At 30.3% G+C, this 10982-nt stretch overlaps 1 protein-coding gene across 1 annotated transcript; it reads right to left on the minus strand.

Moving 5' to 3' along the window:
- Nucleotides 1-703: 703 nt before the first annotated feature.
- Nucleotides 704-3586, minus strand: LOC112288196 (uncharacterized). The gene is made up of 4 exons (XM_024532151.3): nucleotides 2491-3586; nucleotides 1823-1906; nucleotides 1380-1556; nucleotides 704-1173 (listed from the first exon to the last, which is right to left on the minus strand). The coding sequence occupies exons 1-4, from the start codon at nucleotides 2564-2566 to the stop codon at nucleotides 1031-1033; spliced, it is 480 nt and encodes a 159-aa protein (XP_024387919.1). The 5' UTR covers nucleotides 2567-3586; the 3' UTR covers nucleotides 704-1030.
- Between the last annotated feature and the right edge of the window lie 7396 nt (nucleotides 3587-10982).

Below are 10982 nucleotides of genomic sequence, written 5' to 3' on the forward strand. Positions count from 1 at the left end.
GTACAACCATCGACGACTTACTTATGGTATTGGTATGCAACGACTTGCTTTTCTTGAATAAGAAAGTTGATGAGTTCTTTAAATAATTAAGGAAAATATTGTTGTATTCTTTTTCCTTCATCTATGGTTTTGTCCTTAAATACAGTAAGATTTTCCTAGATAAGGTTTTAATGAGGCAACAATTATTGATCTTGCGAGATTATAGAAAAATATAAATCATAATTCTATACAAATTTTATATTATGTAAATATTATAATGAGTGAAGAGGAGTGTTGAGAGCATTAAATGTAACCTGTGCACTCCATGATATTTATTATAGTCTACAATAAATACCATAGCTATAGTATTTTGAATGTAGTGGAGAAGAACTGTTTATCCTCTCTCCTTCTCTTCAACATAATCAACCAAATCAACCAAATCAAGTGATTTTTATGTGTGAAGCTCTCTCTTTAGAAACCCTCTTGTGTGTATTACTTACTACTACTCTTGTGTGTGTATTACTTCCTACTACTCTTGTGTCTTTCTGAACATTCTCAACAGCAAGGATTTGAACTTTTCGCAATCAGGAAATTGGTACTACTAGGAAAATATCATTTTCAACAGAAAGCAAAGATTTGAACTTTTCGCAATTACTAAATTGGTACTACTCGGAAAATATCGGAAAATACAGCTGATGCACATAGAAGTTTTAGGATGGAGGCATTTTGCACAAAAATGGATCTTCGTTCACATGCTCGTAACCAAGAATAACTCAAGATCAAATTCTCCCATATGAACCTAATACAGTACAGTGCAGCCTTTCTTCCGCATTTCTTAGCCTTCACGAAATTACACTTGAAAGAAACAAGTGGGAGGAATTAATAAGCCACAACCCAAATCAGTCTTATACAGTCCATTCCTCGCTTTAGTACATTCCCTCGGCGCCAATCAAGCTTTGAATAAACAGCCGCCAGTCTCTTTGAATGAAGTTTCATCATCATCCCGTGTTGCAGTAGCGTTATACAGCCTCGTCAGTTTAGTTTTTCTGGCTTAGTGGTAACGAGGCAAAGGCGGCAACCTCTGAGCTCCACGAATCTTCTGGTCTCCGAATTTGCGGCAGAGGCAGAAAATGATGACAGACAGTAAGACTAGGCAGAACGCTCCAATACCGATCCACATGAGATATGTCCGCACTGTTCAGAATTAACAACAAACGCACTCACGAATTATTCCAGGCATCATTTTGCATCAAGAAGGATGCCAGCATGAATAGAAATACGCTACATTACATCACTGCGGTGGTTACTTTGATGGTTCAAATGTCTTGTTCTCGCTCCCGAATGGATAAATTTCAGCCATATCCAAATGAAGGCAATGAAAAAGAGATTGGCAAGCAAACCTGGTGTGGGTGGAGCACGTGGGGGAAGTGCAGGTGGGGCAGCTGGAGCTGGAGCTGGAGCTGGACCAGCAGCCTTCGGAGGAGCGGCAGCAGAAACAGGGGGAAGAGTAGCAGAAACAGGGGGACGAGTAGCAGAAACAGGTGGAACGGTAGAAGAAACAGGGGGGGTGGCAGGAACTGAGACAAGCAGTGCAGCGATTATGTTAAAATCGAAGTAACATTTCTGATAAACAACTAGAAGAAGATGAAGATGAAGATGAATACGAGAAACAAAAAACAAAAAAAAAAAAAAAAAAAAAAAACAACAACAACTGGTGATAAGCATCCTACTCTTTCCGACTTCGAATCTAACCACACGTCAGGTCGAAAGATAACACACAATACCCAAAAGCTCTTAGAATTCAAGAGAAGATCACACCGACACTTTTCGAGTATGAACTCACCACCACCAGCCTGAAGTAGACCTCTGCGACGAAGTCCTTTGTCGAAGGCTCTCAGTACCTCCTGTTGGTAGTTTGCGCTAGTCTCTGAAAGTGGCAAAAAGTGGAGTATTCATGAACACGTACATCTTTTTAGGCAAAAAGCATAAGAGCTCACACATGAGGTGACACCAAAACATTAACTTAGTATCCTCTGAGCCATCAGAGCAGCTGCTGGCCATGTGGAAATCAGAAAACTTCAGGTAAGCACCGTGTAGTTTGGCTTTCCGAGCACTCACAGGATGACAATCCAAACCCTCTCGAAGCCTGGAATTCGTGTACTTATTCTAGAAAACAAATGCCTGCCTCATGCACTCAAATCGAGTAGAAAAACCTCGGAACTCAGAGAAACTCGTTCACAGAGGTGAAAGGCTTTTCAGAACTTTTCTGTATACGAAAAATGCTGGATCGCAAAACTTCTACACATGAACGACTTCGACTTCATTCATGTGCTTTCACGAAATCTGTCGGTGCATGCTCATGAAAGTATATCGGAAAGATGCATGGTGTTTGACCAAATCTACTTCCATTTTGAAGCTTTATGTGATCATCCTGTCACTCTTTCCCCAATTGATAACCACATGTTCCGTGTTCCCTCAGCAACCTCTCAACCAGGGAGTTTGAATAGTTACCAGCACTTGCAGCTAACTGCAACACTGAGCAGACCAGAAGTAGCAGCAACGTCGAACCTCGCCACGAACCCGCCATAGCTGCCGAAACCAGGCGCTACTACAAAACAATCTCAAACCCGCCTGCTCAAGCCCGCTTCACAAAACGAATCGCTGAAGACTCCGGAAGAGAGCCTAGAATCTCTTTAGAAAAAACTCTCAAATCTGCATTGCGAATTCCTGAAGTTCAGCATCCGCTGTTCCGGCCAATGCTCCAAACCGGAATCCGCAAAATCCGCACAATAAGTCAATACAAACACTCTTCAGCCTGAACACTTCTTTCAGGCTCCTCAAAACCGTCGCACTCAAAACTTCACACTTCTTGCTTAGTTACAAAGCTTTGCTTAAAGTCGCGATGATGGTGGCTCAACGATGAACGCAAGAGAAAGCAAAACCGAACTGTCGCGAAAAGGTGACTATCCACGCCCAGCAGTTCTCGAAGATGGAAAATAAATAAAAAATAAAAATAAAAAAAACGCCCTAAACAGACATGATTTCGCGCGCACACAGTGCAAGACAGGCAGAGGGAAGGAGCACGAAGGAGTTGAGGGATTCCGTCCTTCCCCCGGACTTCGCAGAAGTCTCGAAATGAAGACCTGCTGCCCGCAAACCAACTTGATTATTTAAAACATTATCATATTTGCCCGGAGAGAAGGTCAATCTGGGCGAGTCTAGCGGTTCGTCAACTTGCCCGCTGGCTCGCACAAATAACGGAGGCGGGTTGCAGCGTTGAATAAGTTGCAACACGAGCGAGGAGCGGGCGGAATAAGAGACTGTGACGAAGTTCATTCATTTGCTTACGCCCAAACAGAATCCCGCTGCAACACAAACACAAACTCTGCGATGGTGGCGGGCCTAGTCTTCACCGAAATCACGTGCAGCAAGTCCTGGTTCGACTTGCAAGTCGGACGACTCGCAAAATCCTCGAGTACCAACTCGGAAGTTGGTGAGAATCCACACGCCGAGATTCTAAAATCGGTTACCCCCCACGACGAATTACCCCATCAGCAACATCGGCGACAATTTCTGACAGCAGATGCGCAAAATTAACACCAGTCCCACAATCCACCTTGTGCAGTAATCAGCTTAATTAACACTACTGTTTAGATCAGCTCGTGCCAGAGAGGATGAGTGCTGCCGCTGCACACTTTTCCGGTAGACCTCGGCAAAAAAAACACGCTCCATTTTCAGTCGGTAACACGATTCTTTTGGTACTAATTGACTTGTGCGCTGCACAGTTGATTCATGCCAGTGACAGCGCACAACGGCATCGCAGATTCTCACCACGCGCTTCGCACCGCAGTCTCTCGCTCAAAACAAGATAAAAATGTAGTTTTTGATCAACAAAATTTCGAAGTGGGTTTCGGAACCCTGTTGCAATTAAACAAATTATAAAAGTGGGTTGTGTTGCCCATTTTCTATTAATCTAATTCACGAGCGGATTTAAATACCCACATTAGCATTTGAATAAATTCACCCTCACAAGCTCACTACCACGCCTGTTTCAGTGACCCAGTTGTGTTATGAAACGTGTGTAGATGGCCCATACAGGGCCAGGTTGGGTTGAGCTGAGGCGGCCACGAGTCTCAATACCATTGAGGCTTTTGGGCTGTCCACTTATTGCTAAATTTGTTAATTAGTTAAATTAGTATATTTAGGGGTATTTCTAATCCTTTGCCAAGGTCTACACCACAACGTTTTATTAAACTCTATGAGAATGTAATACATGGTAGATATAATTTATCCCCATGTGATTTTAGTGTTGAGCTGAGAATGTTGTAGTGTTTGGTTTGAATGGTTTCATGCATGAGTCTAGAATGAGTGGAACTAATTATTATTCCTATTGAAGAAATTAACTAATGAATTAAGTGGGTAGGTTTGCTCTAAAGATGGTGTGGTTAGAATTGAGGGTTGGCAACGGATTGACTTTACTGAAGTTTGTTGAAGAGATATGCCCATTGATTTATAAGCTTGACTTCCAATGACACATGATCACAATGTGTGTTAAACAGTGTATCTATTTTGTGTGTAGGACAAAAGCAATAAGTGTTGCTTTTATGAGATGTAAATATATCTTACCTTCCATATTGATGTATAAGTTTGCTTTTCTGTTTTTTGCAAAACTAATCAAACTAAAGTTATTCTTTTTGTATGTTTATATTACCTGTTCTTCAACTTCAATCTTATGAGTATTGGAAAGGATGTATATGCATTTATAGATTGTGAGGAATGAAAAAAAAAAAGTTGCATGTTTGGAGGAATATATGACCTAATTTAGTGATATATTGCATGATGGAAAAAGTCATTGTTTCATGTGTTTTATTAAAGGTCAAGGATGGAGTTGTTGAATAGGCCGTGAAAGAATTTGGTGGGTTTGGTATTTTTGATATAGGGGTTGAAAAAACTTGTAACTTACAACTGCTAAACCAAATCAATTAGAAGTGAAAATGCTTTTAGTGAGGGAATGCAATACAAGGGGGATGATTTGGTATATTATGAAGGATACAAAATTTAATTAAGAACAAAAACAAACAACTGGAACTAAATCTAAAACTCAAGTTTAAAGAGGTTGTGTGACAAGATCCAAAAAAATGTGTCATGTTTCAATCAGCAAATGAGATTCAATATGGCAGAATTTAGAGTGTAAACCAAACAGAAAGAAAGGGAGAATGAAAAATTAATAAGTAAACAAAAATGAAGGCCATTTAAGTTGTTGTAGATCAGGATTTTAATATATTCATAATTGAAATCCATGAATGTATCTCAAAAGCAACTAGATACAGGGATTTAAGTTTGTTGGGTCACATTTTGCTATGTCAAAATCATTTCTTTTATTCATTCATTGCTCATTCTTTTCAATCTGTATAAATTTGGTATTTGATAAAATTTCAAATATTATTCGATGTTTATCAATAAGTACATTAGAAATAAAATAAAAAATAACACCAATTTACACACCAATCAATTTTTAGAATCAACTTCTTATACAATAATTATTTAAAGAAAAATTCAAAAATATTAAATAAATTATTAGTCTTTTATATTATTATGTGTGTATATGAAAAAAAAACATATATATATATATTTAACTATATGAATTGAAAACTTTGTAAAGATGAAAAGATGTTAAAGAATCTCTTATGTTACATTCATACAACAAATGTTATACATACAACAATATAAAACTTTATGACAGTTGTTTAAAATTATCTTATGAAATTTCACTTTTTTTCAAAAAAATCACAAATATAAACGTTTATATATATATATATATATATATATATGTTCTTATCCAATAAAATTCTAAATTTACTTCATATTAAAAATACAAATAAAACATGTCTTAGGATGTATGTTTAATTATATATTACATAATTATTAAAGTGTATTAACTTTAAACAAAGTATCTTTATATTATACTAACTAATATTTAGTAGTTGATAAAAAATTTCAGAATCTTTTTAAACACAATTTTTACACAATTTTTAAATATATTGACTATGTATTAGTATAATGGTATTAATAAATTATAATCAGTTTAATAAATATTTGAACTGCCCAGAAATGCTGTGATAATGATATTCATTTGGTAGTGAATAACAATAATTTTTTAAAGAATGAGAAATATCTTAATACTACTATTAATGATTAGTTTTTCCTTTTGGTTTATTTCAAAAAATGTGTTAATTATATTTCACTCTATCAACGTAGTTCTGTATTTTTTGATCACATTAAAATCTTCTTGTTTCGATCTATTTCAATTTCATTACAATAACACAATTACTACTTTAAATTATACCTATCTAAACAATTAAAAAGTTATTATTATAATTATATATGTATAATATCAGAAGTTTAAACATTATTATTTTAATTGATTTGACTAAAGTATTATATTTTATTATGTAAAAAAAGGTTTTGTTGGTAGAAAATATAACCAAAATATGTACAAAAGCATAGAAAGTATCACAACTATTTCAAAAGATATTGTACTAAATTGAAATTTGATATAGTTTTAAGTTATAAAAAATAATCACATAATTTAGTACGCCTCAAAATTAATTAAAATTTTATTATTTATATTCAAATTAAAGATAAAGGTAATTTTAAAAGTCTAATTTTAAAATAATTTACAACTTGAATCATGAAAAAGATGAAAGAATTCAATTATTGCTATAAGCTAAGTTTTCATAATTTGCAGATAGTTAAATACATCTATTTAAAAAAATACTATTGATTTCTTATAAAACTATGAGTTCCAATTTGCTTTGTATAGATGTAACATGTTAAAAATTCTCAAGTCTAAGATAGAACTTTTAATTATAAAACAAAACTTTTTTAGAAATAAAAAAAACATGAACATATGATAAAAATACATTTGATACTATGTTATTTTACTACAAGTTAGTAAAGTTGAACTTAAAGCTACAAAGTAATAATTTGAAATTAATTATATTTTTAAATTTAAATAATAATTAAACATAAATTTGAGATTTAAGTACAATTAACTATATATGGAATTACTTGTAGGTGTATTATGTAACAAAGCATTTAATAAGTATTCATATCATTTATATTATTTAATATATAAATAATTAGATTAATGATACTCTTTTAGGTACCTTTTTGTTTTTTAATAGAATATTCTTTAACATATAATTCTTTATCCATACACAAAAAGTGATTTCAAATACTTTTAATAGCCTTAAAAACCTAATTAAGTCTTCTATAGATATTTTAATCCTTATATGATTTATTTAAAGTTCCAAAATTTAAATTCATAATATTTTAAATTTTTATATTTAAAAAATGAAATTTCAAAATTTTTAAATCGAAGAGTTGTAATACCTTAGAATTTTTAAATCTTAAAAATTAAATAATATTTAAAATATAGTATAATTTTAAAATACTTAGATTGGATTTATCTTTATAGACGTTAAATTAAAAATTAAAGTAAATTAGATATTTTGTTGAATAAGTAATCAAATCATAAATATTTATAATAAATTATTTTAGTTTTGATATTATTTTTAATTATTTATTAATTCCATAAATTCCAAATATTATTATTTTAAAGTCTAAGTTATGTCTTTAATAGGTATATAAAAATTGAAGGCTTTAATATAAAAAAAAAAATTTGTAGAACCATTAGGTAGACACCTCCCTTATATTACTTGGGCACTCCCACGTGCCACACATCCTTAGATACATTCATTGAAAATCTAGTTTATAATAAAAATATTTAGAAGAGATTTACAATAAATTTTTTTCTAAATCAATTTAAAAAGTGTTTTTGAGAAGTGAATGAACAAATCACGTAAAACATATTATATATTTTTTTTAAACTTAATTTTTTTTAAAAAAGGATAAGAAAAATAAAGAAAGACAAAAAGAAAATCAACAAACTTCTGTAAACCTTTGCTCACAAAACTTTTGTTGTAAATTTATTCTAATACTTTTCAGTGTAAGAATAAGTTGAATTCCGTGTATGCAAGGGTGTTTATCATGGGAGATGTGTTTACACAATAAAAGAAATATGTCCATTCAGTGGTTTTAATAACTTTTTTTTTTTTTTTTTTTTTTTTGAAAAAACCTATAAATTTATTAATTGAATAAAAGAATTGAACATATTAATATATTTTTTAAAAAATAAATTTATTCTTTTTTTAAGATTAATTAAAAAACATATAAGTTGATAACATAATATGAAGAATATGTGCTACCATATTTGAAAGTGTGAGGAAACAAAACAAATCATTCAAAATAAATTAATAAAATATGTAATCTCCTAAATTTTATTGTCATTATTTTAATATGTTTTTGGTATGTGCTACATAAAAACTTAGATATAGACATAATGTTTGTGGCATTTGAGATTACGTAATACTCAACCAAATATTTTTAAATTAATATTTAAAAAATAATATTATATTATTCCACAATTTGAGATATTTTAGAACAAAAAACTATTATAAAATAATTTCTAAATTTATCTTTAGCTACAAAAACTTCATGCTTATGATATCTTCCACATCTTTGTACTATTTAAGATATTCAAAATTTAAAAATAATTACTTAGGATTTTGAATTGTATTATTTCAAAAAAGATCAGTTGCTAGAAAAGAAATTAGAAAAAGAAAATAATGACACTAATAGTCAAATGCCAAGATAATTTAAATTAAAATGTTGCTGTTTTCTTGGTACAAACATAAAATAGTAACATTTTGAAGATATTATTAAAAATTAGCTCAACCTAAATGTTAATGATACAAAAAATAATAGTAAAATCAACTCTATATAAATTTTGAGTGATTTGTTTTGTAGTTTATTAATTCTAACAATAAAATCATTAAGATAAAAAAACAATACATTTGTGGGTCATTTTGTAGCATCAAAGTTGATAGAAGAAATAGCATAATAAGAGATTTTTTTTCATGTTTCATAAACTAGACAACACAATTATATTGAATTGAAGTAACAAAAAATTGTTAGAATTGTTTTTAAAAACCCATAAATTACCTATATATTTTTTGTTTAGTTTAATATATTCTTATGTCCAACATTAAACAGGGTAAAGTATAAGCCCTATAAATAGTGAATTAAATATAGATATAGATATATATATATATATATCTAATGAACAGTTGGTGTCTTTTCTTGAAAATGTCAACTGACCAAATTTTATAATTATCCTTGAAGTTTGTTAATTGAATAAAATTTTGTGCCATAAGGTTAATCTACGATAATTGAATCTATGTAATTCTGTAAAGAAAAAATGTTATAAAATCTAAATGTGAATTTATTTGCGCATTAAACGTTTGCAAATTTTTCAAAATATGTTCCAAATTCAAATCTATTAGAAATTATGAACCGAAATTCTTAACTTTTCAATTTGAATTATTTTGCCACAAGTTTGCAATTGCACTGAAGCGAATTATGTTGGAATTTTACCATTATAATATAATTTTTTCATTATTAATTGAGCATTTCTTACAATTCAATTGTTCATATAAACTACAATATTTTTAATAACATTATTTATACATGCACCAAAATTCGATAATGATGGATTTATTCATAAAAATGTTTATGACTAAATATGTTTTGGCTTGCAAAATGTTTTATTTTCTTAAGTTCAGTGTAAATATATATATATATATATATATGTATGTGTGTGTGTGTGTATATATATATATATATATATATATAATCTTTTAAATCATGTTATCTATTTTTTATTTATTTAAGTGAATCAGGTATAATAAAAAATATCATTTAATAAATAGAGATAATTAGACCAAGATAACATTGAATATAAAATGAACAATTTATTTAGGAAATAAACTAAAATAAGATTCTCTAATGTAAAAATATAAATTTCTGAAAAAAAAATACATATTAGGATTTTTTTCTTTATCTAATTTAGCAACCATTTATTAAAAAAATAAGAGTAAAACATAACTGTAGCCTACTCTTAATAATGCTAAAAGAATTTCAGTATATACAAATTATTAATAAAATAAATATTTCAACTGAAAAAAAAAATTATACCAATAATTGTTATAATAGGAAGATTAAAGTGCTTATATGTAAGATTTATTCAATGTGCAAGAAATCAAGAAATATCTTTTTGATTTGAAATGAAAAATCATGTTATTTGTCGAATATCATCTTAATTTTTTCAATCTCGATGTGACAAAGTAGTGAGTAGATTAATATTTTTGTGATCAATATATTACCTAAGCAATTTATGCTCAACACTGGTCACTTTTGAATCTTATTTTTTCTGCTGAGCAAAAGATAGTCACAAAATATAACTAAGGTTGATTCTTTTCTGTTTTAGATTATGAAGCAGTATATATATATATATATATATATATATACATAAACATATTAATATTCTTCTAATACCTACAAATTAACCTTACTTTGTTTTGGTTTGAGCGAACCTTTGATCAATTGAAATTTCGAAGATTGTATTATACTTTTTTTCGCTAAACCAATCTATCTTTATGCCTCCAAATTATTGATGTAACTTTGGTGTACATGCCCATCCCTCAGTGAACCAGTTGCAAAATATTTGTGACACAATATTCCAGTACTCCTCTTGTAGCATTTTCGAAGCCTTATTGTATCAAAAACTACATTTGTTTTATTCTAATTTCTATGCATATCTCACATTCATGTGCATTACTTATTGTGGCATCAAAATTGTTCAACACTTATTTTCCTCTACAGTAATCCAATATTTCTGTGACACATTGTTTGTGAACAACTTTGTTTTGTGCATGCTCATGTGGTATTATTATGCTGCAAAGATAAAACCTTTTTCCCTTAATTAAAGAAATAATATAAATTTCTAAGTACCATGTTTTTCATGTTTTGATTTTGGCTTTTCAAAGTATGGAAAAAAAAAATCGCATCCATCAAAATAAGCATGGAAATAAAGACAGAAG

The sequence above is a fragment of the Physcomitrium patens genome, chromosome 11 (assembly GCF_059467195.1).
Source record: "Physcomitrium patens ecotype Gransden chromosome 11, ASM5946719v1, whole genome shotgun sequence".
Lineage (NCBI taxonomy): Eukaryota > Viridiplantae > Streptophyta > Bryopsida > Funariales > Funariaceae > Physcomitrium > Physcomitrium patens.